Here is a 14169-nt window from a genome sequence, read left to right as displayed (position 1 = left end):
ATCAGCAACTCTCTCACTCTCCCCCATTTTCAGCACATCAAAGAGTCTAAACCATTTGATCTTGAATGTAGTACTAATGTCAAACATCTAATCAGAAACTCTCTAAATCAACTGCCATGAGTAATTTGGTGATCACATGTTGGTCGCCAAAGGATCCATGGGTAATAAAAGTTTGCATTAAGATGCAGGACCATTAAACAATGATTTAGGATGTGTCATATGTTACCAGGAAACGGTATGTCATGTTTCGTAAAAATATCATAAATGATTTTCTTTTTGAATGGCAACATTTTGTTAATGTTTTGACACTCCAAATTATGTATAACCTACAAAGTGTGCCATAGAATATGACATAATACATAAAGACATGACCAGTGCATATGATGCATTAACCATTAAGGAAACACTCGAATTACTAGTCCCTTCAAATAATAGGAATAATGTATTGTAATGAATATGTAAATGTATCAATATTACAAATAATCGGAACTGAATTGCACAATACTTTATACGACACATAAATTTGTTGATATACAAATTACAAAACAAAGTAGTGTAAAACAATACAACATGATATTCTTGATTGTTAAAGCTTTTTTCTTTCTTTCTTTTCTATTTTTTTGAAAGACGACAAAGTTTATTAATATGGCTGTAGCAGCTACACCATTCCACAAATTGTGTACAGTCACTACACAATCTCTCAAAACAGAACCCTCTAAGCCATATACATTTTCCATTGATAAGCCCCGCCTCATCTAAACAGAACCAGTTAAACACTGATCAGATATACCCCAGCATCACGAAGCCGTCATATAGCTGATGACGAAGAAACTGAACCCAGGTGAATTCTACTTTCTAACTCATGCTTGCCTCACAGGAAGATGAACATGTGTAGGTGATTGCCCAGTCAAGATGACCGACGTCATTTTTCACACCAAAGTGATAAACCAGTTGTGGCCTGCCAACGGCCAAAACTCCCGGTTATATTACTTTTCTTGATTGTTAAAGCTTATTCTTACGGAATCACAACTCTCGGATATCATTGATTTTCTGTAAGATATATTAAAATTACACAAAAACCACCGTGACTGTTAGGCTGCTCATATGAATGTCTCCTGTAAAAACATATATACATGTCAGTGGCCAGCTGACACAAGGAACATAACCAAGTAACCAACGGATCTACGAATTCTAGAAACAATGCATTCAAGCATTATATCTACCACCAGCAATTCTTCAAACATCAATTGATCTAATAAATCATCCAATACTAAACCACCACCACCCCCCACACACCCAAACACACACACACCAAACCCCTTGCCGTGACCCAGAATAGATGCAGTTTATGCACATCCTGAATTGAAGAGAACCATACCGCAATGTTCACATTAACAAGTGTCTCTGCGCCAAATTTTCAGTTGATTGAATTGTTTTCCCTCATCCTCTATGCTTTCGTTTACATCCACCTGCAATGGCGAGTTTGAAAGTACACATGCTCCGTTTAGTACAACAAATATCTAATCAAAGAGCCTGACATTCATGTTAAAAAATGAAGTCTTATTATTATAAAAGAACATTAAATATATTTTTTTTTACATTAATTCCAACAGTGCAAGGCATTTTTCAATTGACACCAAAAAAGATGAGATTGGAAGCAATAAGATAAAAATCATTCCAAATGTTTCCAGCTACTCAGTGACTCAGTGATGGGGCCTAAAAGGGGTGGGGTATACAATTGTAATCTCCTCATGTAGATAGTGGTTTCTGGGTTGGGGTGTTGTGTTACGGTTGTACACATATTGGGCTTGGCGTAACTGTTGTTGCGATGGGTGGGAAGCCTTGTCCCCGTTGTTCTGACCCGGTTATTGCGGCATTAATAAAATTTGTTATCTTTCCAAAAAAAAAAAGGTCTTCTTCTCCTCAAGACACACTTACCCTCTGCTCCAATCTGGATAGAGTTTGATTCTCTATTTTCTGTCAAAGCCATCCTTGGTAACTGTCAGACCCCGCCAAATTACAGAACAGTTATAAACAATATCCTTCTCCTTCCCTCTGCCAGTTGGAAGACAACCAAATTACAGGGAAGGCAACAGGATTGCAGATTTTTTTCTTCTCTCTTCTAATAGGGGGATAGAAATCTTTCTCGATGAGGAGGCTGCAATACAGATTTGGCTAAATTTTTTAGGCCTCCTCCCCAGCCCTTATTTTATTGTATTTTGTTGGGGCTTTGCCATGTTGTAACATAATTTTTTACCTCTATTAAAAAAACATCATATTGTTCCCTTCAATAAATTTTCTTATCCAGTCCAACTTTGGTAAGACAGACAAATGAACCAAAACCTATTAACTTACCAACTTCTCCAAAAGCTTAAGCTGTTGGAGAAAGGCGTTATTTACCTTTTATACTTTAACACTCCTCCGCACGTGTGGCCCACTTGGCAAACACGTGACACATGTGGTCTCACTTTGGTGGGCCGACCATCGCATGTGGATTTTTGCTATCCGGGAGGTTGGAACTTGAGACCTTTGGCTCTGATACCATGTTAACAAACCAACTTCTCCAAAAGCTTAAGCTTTTGGAGAAAGGCGTTATTTTATCTTTTATACTTTAACACTCAATCTCACCGTTGGATCATCTTATTATACTAGGCAAGTTGGCTAGTAGAGGTAACCTAGATAGATTAGGAAACTAGGTTTGATCAGTAATTAGGTTAGAATATTCTACACATATCTCCTTCCATAGTTATCGTAATTTATTTCTATGTTTATCATGTAAGTGCTCTTTATAAGCACCATCAATTCTCTTTGTAATTCATCCAAGAAATTCAAGAATAATAGAAATTCTCTAAAATTCTTCATAGTATCAGAGCGGTCGATCCGACTGACCTGTTGATCACAACTTCCGTGAGTGCGTCCTTTGGCGGACGGCAGATCTAGCCGTCCGCCGGGCATTGCACCCATCATCAACACTTCTACTAGTTGCACCAATCCTAGATCTTCTTCCTTAGGTTTTCTTTCCTTACTCTTTGGTTGCAGTCTCTGCCCTAGGTTTTCGTTCATTTTGTTTTCCTTGATCTGCCATTCTCCATCTCCATAATTGCACGCCTTCTTTTGTATTTCAAAATCTAGTATTTTTATTCATGCATCCCATGATTTCGTTTTCTATATTTCCCCTAGTATTTTTACTGCACTCATTTTCTTTCAAGACCCCATATTTGATATATGCATTGTTTTTCACGCATTGTCCCGATATTTGTCATCTGAGCCGCTTGTTGTCGTTTTTTTTCCCCTTCTCCATCCCTTTTTTTGTCCTATTTCAGTTGAGGTACCTCTTCGAGGTGCGTGCCTGAAATTGATTACTCTACTCAGTTGAGGGGCCTCCATTCTTTGAGGTTCGTGCCTGAGAGAGTCAAATTTCATGTGGATCGGTATTTACTGACCCATGATTTCTCGCCCATCGTGGCCATTCTTTCCAATTCCGGCATTGGTCTATTTTGACCAATTTCTTGTCCATTCTGGCATTAGTCCATAGTGACCCATTTCTACTCGCCCATCGAGGCTTGAGTATCATCTAGCTCATTTGGGGCTATGATCTATTGGCTTCTAAGCCCTCTTCGCGACTCATGAGCAAGCGGCGTCTTCTTCGGCATTCAATATCGGTTATCATCAGCAACAACATCAGGGGATATTCATCATCAATCTTCAGCAGTGCTCTTCAAATCAAAAGATTCTATTTTCTTAGGGGGAGAAATTTTTATTTTCTTATTGGGGAATTTCAATGTAATCAAACGTATGTTGATTTTTCAATCCACATACGTTTGAGGGGGCATGTTAGAATATGTGAGATCTCATAAGATCTCATTGGTGGATTATGTGAAGATCTCACCGTTGGATCATCTTATTATACTAGGCAAGTTGGCTAGTAGAGGTAACCTAGATAGATTAGGAAACTAGGTTTGATCAGTAATTAGGTTAGAATATTCTACACATATCTCCTTCCATAGTTATCGTAATTTATTTCTATGTTTATCATGTAAGTGCTCTTTATAAGCACCATCAATTCTCTTTGTAATTCATCCAAGAAATTCAAGAAAAATAGAAATTCTCTAAAATTCTTCAAAACCATCATGGTAACATTTGATACTCCAAACAACAATTTTTAGCTATCCAAATCCCAACGTATAAACAAAATGTCCAGAAAAACATAAATGATCAATATGCAATCCAATCAGACCTCAGAATGGAACCAGCTTAATGAACACATTATATCCTAGTAAAAACTTCAAGGAGAATATTTAGCTTGCAGATGAGTAACCAGATGCAACAATCAGGGTGTCGAAGCAAATGCCAAAATAGTTTCTGTAATAAAAATATAAATAAACATCACATTATCAATAAAGGAAGAAGGTAGAATTAGCTCAAAAGAGAAATTTTCAATATAAATATTAGCCAGTGCACAAATCAATACGCATCCGCTGTATCGGCCAAAAATATTGTGTATTGACTACTACACGTCCAGTCTTCTCCTTCCATTTGCACTCCCCAAAAAAGTGGGAAGGTGAAAATCAAGCAGCTATTCCTCTGTTTTGGTTTTTAATGACTTGGTATATTTCCAAAATAGATATCTATGTTTTACAATTGTTTATGAAATTTACAATGTGTGTGGTCATCTATTGAGCTTGTAGATAAGTCTTCCACCTGTCCAAGTCTCCTGACTCCTAATCTTGAGAAATTGTTTTTTTTTTTCTTTCATAATCTTGATAAATTGTTGCTGTCTTACCAGTCACTACTTACTATCTACAAGGAGAACATAATAAATCTATTTATTACACTCTATGGTACTACTACACACTACTAATAGAAGATGCATACGAAAATAGTAGTCATGAAGACATGTGAAATAATCATACAAATATAAAAAAATAAAACAAATAAAACAATAGACCCATGGCTCCATACATGAAAGACCTAGTGTCAACAATATGTAGAAACAGTATACACTGAAGAAAAATATACAACATACACTAAAAAGAATAAAACAAAATTGTACAATAGACCCACGGCTCCATACATGGTAGACCCGGTGTCTTCAATATGTATGAAATAATCTACATTGAAGAAAAATATACAACAAGAACCTGCTAAATCCCGCCAGTTCGGGTTACTAATACTTGAACCATCAAAGTTTAATTTTAACTATATTTTGGGGGGAGAACACTGACTCAATAGAGAATCGGTCTTCTCCACACTAGAGCACACCTTCTTCCAGCGTAGCTAGAGACGAATTCAAAGCAAGGAAGCACTCTCGCCCACTTGATGGTAGTCGCAATCGCCTTCAAGTAAATGACACGAGTACATTTTACTCTCCCTTTAATACACAATTATTTCTTTCTTTCCACGCAGTCCCAAGGGGCAGCTAAGAGCACTAAACTCCAACGAATTTTCCCTTTGTAAATGGCAAAACAATCTAATACACAGCTCTTGTGATCCTGCAATGAATAAAAAACAGGTCTACTGTCTCACAAGCCTCTTAGCATATCTCACAATGATTGACAATAAGAAATCTTCAGCTACTCAGATGTGTGGGAATTTATCCGGGTAGAACTCACCCCTAAAAGCTAGCCGTTAATGGGAGAGTGCCCATTCCCTTATAAATAAGCCCATCCATATCCTTTCACGTGTCCTATGTAGGACTTTTGCTTTAGCATGGAACCGCCAACAAGATGATCAACCATCAAAAGTTTATCCAGGGGTCGCGGACCACCCAAAGGCACACACCTTAGGGAGTGTTGGGAGCCTCGATATTCTGTTTGTTATCCATGTAGACTGGTGCTATATGGAAGTAGAAGGATTTGACGTTGAAAATCTTGACAGAATCCTAGATCCAGATCCTTTTGTCACTTCCATATATCTTCAAGATTATCGACTCAATAGCCAGGTTTATTCATGTAGATTTAATGTTAATTTTTAGGAAAAAAATCCATATAAGTTCCATTTGAAACTTTAGATGGGTTTTTAAGTTTTAAACAGAATATTTTTCTAAGTGCATTCCTTCTTTTTTTTTATGGGTAAATTGGATTTTAGCAGGGACCCCTACCGATTTATTTGATAAAAAGAAAGATGATACAGTATAAGCACAAAACCAACCCTAACTCAAAAGGGAGAACCAAAGCTCAGTACATATGAGCGACAAACACTAAGCCTAAGAGATCAAAATGCTGAATTACATGAAAATGAGATATTGAGTAATACTCTTTTAGAAAAAGATATTCACCTAAGATAAGAAGTGTACTCTTAATTAATAGTAAATATGCACTATAAAAGCGCAGGCCGAAGCCAATCATGTGGAGAAGTGTGTAGAAAATTCGTTCCCCTTGACATCCATTCCAGAATAAAGAGAAGGAAAAGAGTTCGTGAAATCAATCAATCGTTGCAGGCATGTCGCTGCTTCAGGCCTTCCTAAACCCTAAACGAAACTGGTTCGCCAAACAGCACTGCAAGGCCGTCTCCAAACGCCTACGAAAATACGGTCTCTTCTCTCTCTCTCTCTCTCTCTCTCTCTCTCTCTCTCTCTCTCTCTCTCTCTCTACCTCTTTTCTCTCTCTTTGGGTTTCTGATTTGGATCCATCTCTTTTATCATTTCTAGGGCTCCGATGGGACGATCTCTACGATCCAAAGGAAGATCTAGACATAAAGGAAGCTCTTGATCGCCTCCCTCGAGAAATCGTTGATGCCAGGAACCAGCGCCTCAAGCGCGCAATGGATCTATCCTTGAAGCATGAATACTTACCCGAAGATTTGCAGGTTTCTTTGTGTGTTTTTTTAATAAATTTTTTATTCATTTATTTTCGTTTATGTAGATTAGATTGGATGGCTTAGTTTCTGTTGATCTGATTTCTCTAATTTATTTTGTTTGAAGATGAATTCGTTTCTTTCGATTTTATGTTTAATAGGATCTATTCGTTGATATGTGAAAAAAATTTCATTTTAACTTCAGAGCTTCTGTAAAATTCCTGATTTGTGCAGTTATGTCATGAAGAGGTTTGAGCGAGGCTGTGTATGATTGTAGTTTATGGTTTATAGCCCTATTTCTATGAGTTCTAATACGTCTATGACAGTTGACATACCAATAGTTCAATTTAAATGTGACCAAAACAGAAACAAACTATAAAGCATAGTTATATGTATAAGTGTGAAGTTATTAGCTGCAAACAACGGAATACACCCAAAACAAATGGTCTGATGCTTTGCTTTGTCAGTCGGACGATCAAATGGTCTTTTCCCCCAAAGATTTGAACGAAGAATTCCCCAAGTCCTCTAGAGAAATTTTCCTCAAGCTTTGGAATTAAAGAACCCCCTGTATCATGTGTTGGGTACCTAAAATGTGTTATGTGTCATCCGATGCTTATCGACGAACAGTATGCAATTCCATGAGTTGCACACACACACACACACAGACATATCATGTATCAACTTTTTTTTGTCTTTTCTAATAATCTGTGTACATTTTGGTTTCTAATTTCAATTTAGTACTAATGGGAGCATCAATGTTAATGGATTGAGGTCTTGTCCATACAACTAAGATTTATTCCTTTTAGGAGCTGCAATTAATAATGAAGTTGCAAATGGATCTGAAGAAGGGAATTAATTTATATGTTGCATGGTTATTTCCTCGAAATGTTTTGTACAAAAAGTAAATGCCAATAAAAAGGAAATAGAAAGAACTATTCCCTGAATTTCGGCATGAGCACCCATTTGGGTATGCAAGTGTAGTTCCCATTAACCACGGTGACCATATCTTTCATTTTGTCTTTACAGGCAGTGCAGACACCATTTAGGAGCTATCTTCAGGATATGTTGGCTCTTGTAAGTGCTTCTTGCAAGCAACTGCTACTTGAATTTTATTGGTTTTCAGATATATGCTACATTTATTTCTCACTGATTACCTTTTGTTATTTGCGCCTTACAAGATTTATTCTCCGGGCAGACTATAATCTACGTGTTTTTCTTAACATCAATTCACGTCCATTGGCTGCTAGTCTAACTAAATAGGACAGGACTTCACGGCACATAATCACGGGACTAGATCAACTAGGATGCATTATAAATATGGAGTTTGATGATGTCATGAGTTATTCTTTGCCATGCGGTGTTGTTGTGCTGTCGATGAAAAAAGTTATTTATTTCTTGCAGAATGCTAAATTGCGCCATGATCTCTGCTTCCTAAAAATTCTCTATTGAGCTATTACTAGAAAGAGCTACAGCTTAAACTTTAACGTGAAGGTGAACCCTGTGGGATGTGGGTTTGTTTCTTCAACACTGTCAAAGAATGATTTCCTCTAGGATGATTCTTTCCACAAGATAATGTTACGAGCGTCCTCCATAGTTAAGAAAACCTCTGGACCATCGATCTCCGGGAGCACATTGCTTCCTGGAGTTCTATTAGTCTATGTGATTCATCAATTTATGTCATTTTCTTTGAGCTTAGGATTGGAGAGCCCTCATCAGCTCAAATAGGAATGATGCCTTCTGATATTGTCTTTTGTATTAAGGTTATTAGTCATATCAACATGAAAACATATCGGCAGGCTTTTGAAAAATCAAAGGGAATCTCAGTTTCTATTAAAGATGAGTGTGATTAAAGATTCTGCCTCATTCACATCATTGTTCTATACTCTCCTTAATACTGTGATTATAGGGCGGCCCAATGCTATTCTGTGATTATAGGAAATTATTTAAATGGTGAAACTGTGATCAGGATCCCTTATATGCTTAGAACTATTCAAACAGTGTTTAGTTTGCTTGTTGATATTGGGTCCCTTTGGAAGGATAAGACTCCAAGACTTGGGTTTCTTCATTAGATCTAGGTTTTGCTATTGTTCCGTGCTGGAAATTCTGGTTATAACCTTTGCCTAGGTTAGGCCAAGAATGTGTCGACACAGTGCAAAAATGTAAACGTACACATTCATTACACGGTGCAAAAATGTGTCGACACGCCCACATTAAGTCGACAATTCTACATTTACATGTGCCGAAAGGCGCATTAACATGTGTCAGCGGTAAATTCAAATTGTCGGGTAAATCATTGCATGCACGTTATATCCATTTGAAAAGTAATATCTGATCATTGTGTACATTTAATATGGTTCATCTTGTAGTTTTGTAATATGCTTTGCCTGTTTCTGTGTTATGTGCAAGTGGGAAAATTCATGGAAAGCAACTTATTCTTGATGACTATGTTCTTGGCTTACTTATTTCAGAAAAAAAAAGGACTGATTCTTGGCTTACTAAAAAGGGACATTTCCTTGTCTGAGCATTATCTGACAAAACAGCAGTTCCATGAGAAGATTGATTCTTGGCTTACAAAAAAGCGACTGTTCCATGTCTGTGGACACATACGAGAACTGGTCTTTGATTTTAATTCTATTGAATTCTATTGTTACATCAATCTATCCAAATATGGTGACTAAAAAATACTTGTGTGTGGTTAAATACCCATGAGGAGACCCCCAAGTCGTGGTTCCTTCCAATATCACCGTAAATGGAGACCCTTGGCGATCGGAACTTTTCATCTTGTGGCCCTACCGTGGATCCGTCCATGTTGCAAAAGTTGCATGGCTCAGGACTTTGTAATGTTGAGCTGTTTTTGTTTTAAGTCCCGCTGATCAGATGATTAGGATTGTCTGGTCGAGTGCAAGAATTTTTAATCTGTGGCCCATCTCCTGTGAAGGTCACTGGCCAAAGGCACTGGGCAGAGAGGGTCAGGTCACCAAGGCGGGCTTGTGTACAGTGTAGATTCGGGGAGGTAACCAGCTAGGGTTCTCCACGCTCACCATTTTGCTAAAAAGTACTGAGATTAGTCACTCTCCACTGATGTTTCTCTTATCTGGCTATACATTATCAGTTCCAATGCTCTGCATTTTCTTGGATGCAATTTCTGGGGTGACTGGTAGGCATGCTCAAAGTATTGTCATCATCTAACTTGAATATAAATGATGACAATACTTTGTTTTCTTGCAAACACAACTTGGCCATAAAGGAGGACATTTTTTTGGCTTTGTTTGTGTAACCAATGTGGCATTACTCCTTGACTGAGCCATGCTCTAGATTGAAAAGTTTTTAATTTGGAAAATGATGGTCTTAAATTCAGACTTGATGCAAAGAAGTTCAGGCTTGAAACAAGTTTCATGTGCTGTATCTGGTGTTATTGCAGGTAAAGAAGGAGAATGCAGAACGTGAGGCACTCGGAGCTTTGCCCCTATATCAGCGCACAATTCCGTGATTGTGCTACTGTGCTTGCCTGTCTGTTATGTCTTTTCCTTGGAATAATGTGTGAGCATTAGTCTTTTCTGGTAAATTTCTATGGAGGACAATGAAAGCTTAGTAGTGTTTTATGAAATTGGCTCAAACCATATTTTTGGATTAACATGGTTTATCAATACTTGCCAGTGCTTTAATAATGTATATCGAATTCTAGTTGGCATTCAATATGGGCATCAACTGTGATTGAAATTGACTTCATCAGCTTATATTTTTACTAGCTCGTTGACTTGCAATATGATCCCCATAGTTAGCATGCTCTCACCACAGCAGTGACAGAGAGATCATACTTTACTATGCATCTTCCTCCCCATCATTATAGTTTGTGCCAGTCACAATGGCTTGATAATGGTAGCATGGGCTAAAACAAGCATCCTTTGCTGCTGCCATTTTGACATCTTGCATCTTTGAATCGTTAAGATTGGCCTAGTTTGATGTGTGTGGAGTGTTGCATGTTCACTTCTAGTAGTAGTCATCTCTTCATTTGTCCTGTATCATTCATTCATTTGCAATCAAATGACATCTTGCAGGGAAAACATGCTCTCCATCTTTTCCTTTTTTCAACTAGTTTTCATCACAGTACGAAATTTTGGCCAATGTGTCACAGATGTCAAGCCACTGCCCACCATTACAATTAAGTTTGACAGCAACATCGACGTCATTTTACCCCGAAGAAAGAGAACCCCCTTCTTTCTAGTCAGTTTGGGTTTAGCCTCTAGCTCAATTGGTTAAGGCTTTGTTCTACCACATTGAGGTCTGAGGCTCAATCCCAGCTTACATACCAAAAAGAACCTCCTTTCTCATTGACTAAGCCGAGTTTGGGTTTGTCTTTCTTTAGTATTTTTTTTTCTCTCCTAAAGGGCTTATGTTTTCACTTCTTGTTGCCCTTCTTATTCTCATTAAAACTCATCTCCCTCCTTACTGATAGCCAGACTCTCTTGGTCTTCTTTGAGCTATGTTGTGAAATGAATTTACTATAGATAGCTCCAATTCTTTTTTGATCTGCTGCAAAGTCCTCTGGTGAGTGGCAAGAAGAAAAGAATGATGGAATGGGGTTTTCTAAATTTTCTAGCATTCTTGCTTCTGAAATTCTTAGTATTTCTAAATTCTTTGCCTCCCCTTTTTCTTAGGAATTGGGATTGCACCCACTTAAGGGCTCTTTGGATACGTCTATATATAATTTGCAGGTAATCTGAAATGCCATGGTTTTGGAGTTAAATATGATTTCTTTGAGTTCATGGTTTCTGAAGAGGCTTTAATTTCCGTTTACAAGTAAGATTCGCTTAAAATGATTTATGACTGATTTTTTCCCCTTGCAGAAACACCCAAATGAAAAAAAGTTGTTTCCCTTGAGGACAAAAATAATGGTTGATTTAACGAAGACTTTCTCTCGCATCTCTACTCATTTGCTTACGTTATGCACATGCATTTCAATCCACAGAAGGGATCTTAAGAAACATTTATCTCATAAATAAGATGGAAGATGGAATTATAAAAAGCCCATGCATGGTAACATGGTGAATAAACCTACATGTCCCCATGGGCCTCATCGTGAATTACTCACGGCCTATAAATCATGTCCAGTGGGACCATCCTTTATATCTTATCAAGAGATGGTGTAAGGCTGAAACTATCGGACTTGATGCTAATACGAACCCACCTACCATTTTTTGGGTTCAAATCTAAGCCCAACATTGAATTTTGGGCTCTTAGGGCCTACTGTGTACAGTGTCTTACATGCCCAATTGGGAGATTGTCCATTGAGATCCGATATCCTGATTTTCCTCCCAACTGTCTTACTTCTCTTTCATCCCGTTTTGTTTGGAATACATAGTCCACAACACCGAACAAATGGGGCAATTGAATTTTTCATTTACCACAAATCAGTCTTCACATCCGAAATTAGTTGAAGGAATCTACCTTGATTTAATGATAACCACAAGCACCCAACGAGGAAGATGGCCATACCGATGCCTTTTGCACCCTATAAATAATACCCATCTCCCTCTTTGCTCAATCCACATTTCTCTTTGGACTGAAACAGGATAATTAAGCAGAGACTAAAAGAAGAAAGAAATGGCCAATACAAAGCTTATTATTGGATTGATCCTTATCTCCATGTTGATGATGGCAGCCGTGCCCGTTAGTAGCTTCGGCTGTTTCGACGAGTGCTACCGCCATTGTATCACTACCGAGAGTGAGCTTTCTTGCGATAAGACGTGCAGCATAGCTTGCATCGGTATTGGTGGTAGTGCGGAGGGAACAGCAAAGTAATAGATGATGCCTCCTGAGCAATTTTTGGGTAAGTGTTCTCTACTAATTAAACCATGGGTTTTTGAAATTCTTTTGCTAATCTGAGGGTGGTTCTTGTGCAGAGATGGGTGTGCTCAGTCATTCATAATCTCCTTAACTTTCCCTATCTTTATGCTAATCAAAGAGATGAAAGATGAGGTGTAGCTTCATTTTCTCTGGTCTTTTCCTATGAAATAAATGTGTATTAGATGCATCATTATTTGGTGATGTTGGAAACTATGTGTAAGATTATTATTCAACTATATGAGTTGGAATGCAATAAAAAAATTTGATGCATAGAGCGTGTTACTTCTATAATAAGCTTCTGATATGAGAAGCCACTTTCCAAGATTTCATGCACAGTAATATGATCTTTTGTATTTGTATCATAGGCAGAAAAGTATGAACAAAACAAATGGGAACAACTGGTGCAACTAATCCTGTGTGCATTATGGAGGGTAATGGGATCATGTGTGTTGAAGTATAAAAAATTAAATAACACCAACTTTAACAGCTTAAGCTTTAGGAGTAATTGGTTTTTTCACATGGTATTAGAGCTGGGTTGTGGTAACCCTAGTGTACCTTTGAAGACGGAGAAAATACCCTCGGGGAAGATCTTGTAGTTTCCATGTTGCTTTTGTGAGAAAGGGGTGATTGTTGGGGATTTCACGCGAAAGCAAAGACCCCACATTGGAAAAGTGAATGGTCCCAAATTAATTGCCTTACGGCAGGTCTTGAGTTCAAAACCAAAGAACTCCTTGATTTTAAAATCCATATGTACGGCCAACCTAAAAAAGAGCCAAATGTGCCACATGTACAGCCAACTCAAAAAATGAGAGGTCATACATGAGGGGGAGTGCTGAAGTATAAATGATTAAATGAAACTAATAGCTTAATCTTTAAGAGTAATTGGTCTTAAGCTTTTGGAGTAATTGGTGTCCAGGATTTGAAACCCAACAACTCCCTAGTATTAAAAATGTACAGCCAACCCAGAAAAGAGAGGCCACGCGTGAACCAACTCTAAAGCTTTTGGAGTAATTGGTTGTTTCGCAGTGAGATTATCAACAACCAAATTAGGGACTTAATTCACCATCTAAAGCCTCAGCTTATTCACCAGAGAAGATCTGCTAACGCAGTGGCCGATGAACTCGTCAAGGCCGGAGCACCAAGGAATGATATGATCATCGTCATCATCCTTCCTTGATTCATGGACATAATTTACAGTAGCATGTATACAGAAGTAGAATCACATGAGCCTTGCCCTGTTCCAAAGAAGTAAGAATGGAAACCACCCAATTGAAGATTTCTTTCTTAAGGGTAATATATTAGTAGAAATCTAAAAACAAAATGAAGTCACAAGAGAGACGACAAGAGGGCCAAAGGTCATGATTTATCCTTTTTCATGTACAATGGAGAAGCCAAAGGTCATGATTTATCCCTTTTCATGTACAATGGAGAATGGGCTGACCTCTCATTATACTCACCTCTCAATCGAAACTTTCAGTCATTACTTTCGGATCACTCCATTGGGCCTAGCCGCAAAGCTATAAGAAA

General features: G+C 37.9%; 1 protein-coding gene and 1 long non-coding RNA gene across 3 annotated transcripts; one reads left to right on the top strand and one right to left on the bottom strand.

Moving 5' to 3' along the window:
- Nucleotides 1-429: 429 nt before the first annotated feature.
- Nucleotides 430-4601, bottom strand: LOC143860325 (uncharacterized). The gene is made up of 3 exons (XR_013239674.1): nt 4472-4601; nt 1379-1469; nt 430-1115 (listed from the first exon to the last, which is right to left on the bottom strand). It is a non-coding gene; the product is annotated as an uncharacterized LOC143860325 (long non-coding RNA).
- A 1731-nt stretch (nt 4602-6332) lies between these two features.
- On the top strand, nt 6333-12912 carry LOC143848460 (cytochrome b-c1 complex subunit 7-2, mitochondrial-like). 2 transcript variants are annotated; one of them, XM_077357421.1, is made up of 6 exons: nt 6333-6532; nt 6650-6807; nt 7822-7869; nt 10217-11510; nt 11643-12625; nt 12699-12912. In XM_077357421.1, the coding sequence occupies exons 1-4, from the start codon at nt 6442-6444 to the stop codon at nt 10283-10285; spliced, it is 366 nt and encodes a 121-aa protein (XP_077213536.1). In that variant the 5' UTR covers nt 6333-6441; the 3' UTR covers nt 10286-11510; nt 11643-12625; nt 12699-12912. The 2 variants fall into 2 exon arrangements, with proteins under 2 accessions (XP_077213536.1, XP_077213532.1); XM_077357417.1 differs by having other exon boundaries at nt 10217-12625.
- The last annotated feature ends 1257 nt before the right edge of the window (nt 12913-14169 follow it).

This window comes from Tasmannia lanceolata, unplaced genomic scaffold (genome assembly GCF_043159265.1).
Source record: "Tasmannia lanceolata isolate RefF3 unplaced genomic scaffold, GAP_Taslan_0.1 ptg000003l, whole genome shotgun sequence".
NCBI classification, from domain to species: Eukaryota; Viridiplantae; Streptophyta; class Magnoliopsida; order Canellales; family Winteraceae; genus Tasmannia; species Tasmannia lanceolata.
This window is presented reverse-complemented; position numbering and strand designations above follow the sequence as displayed.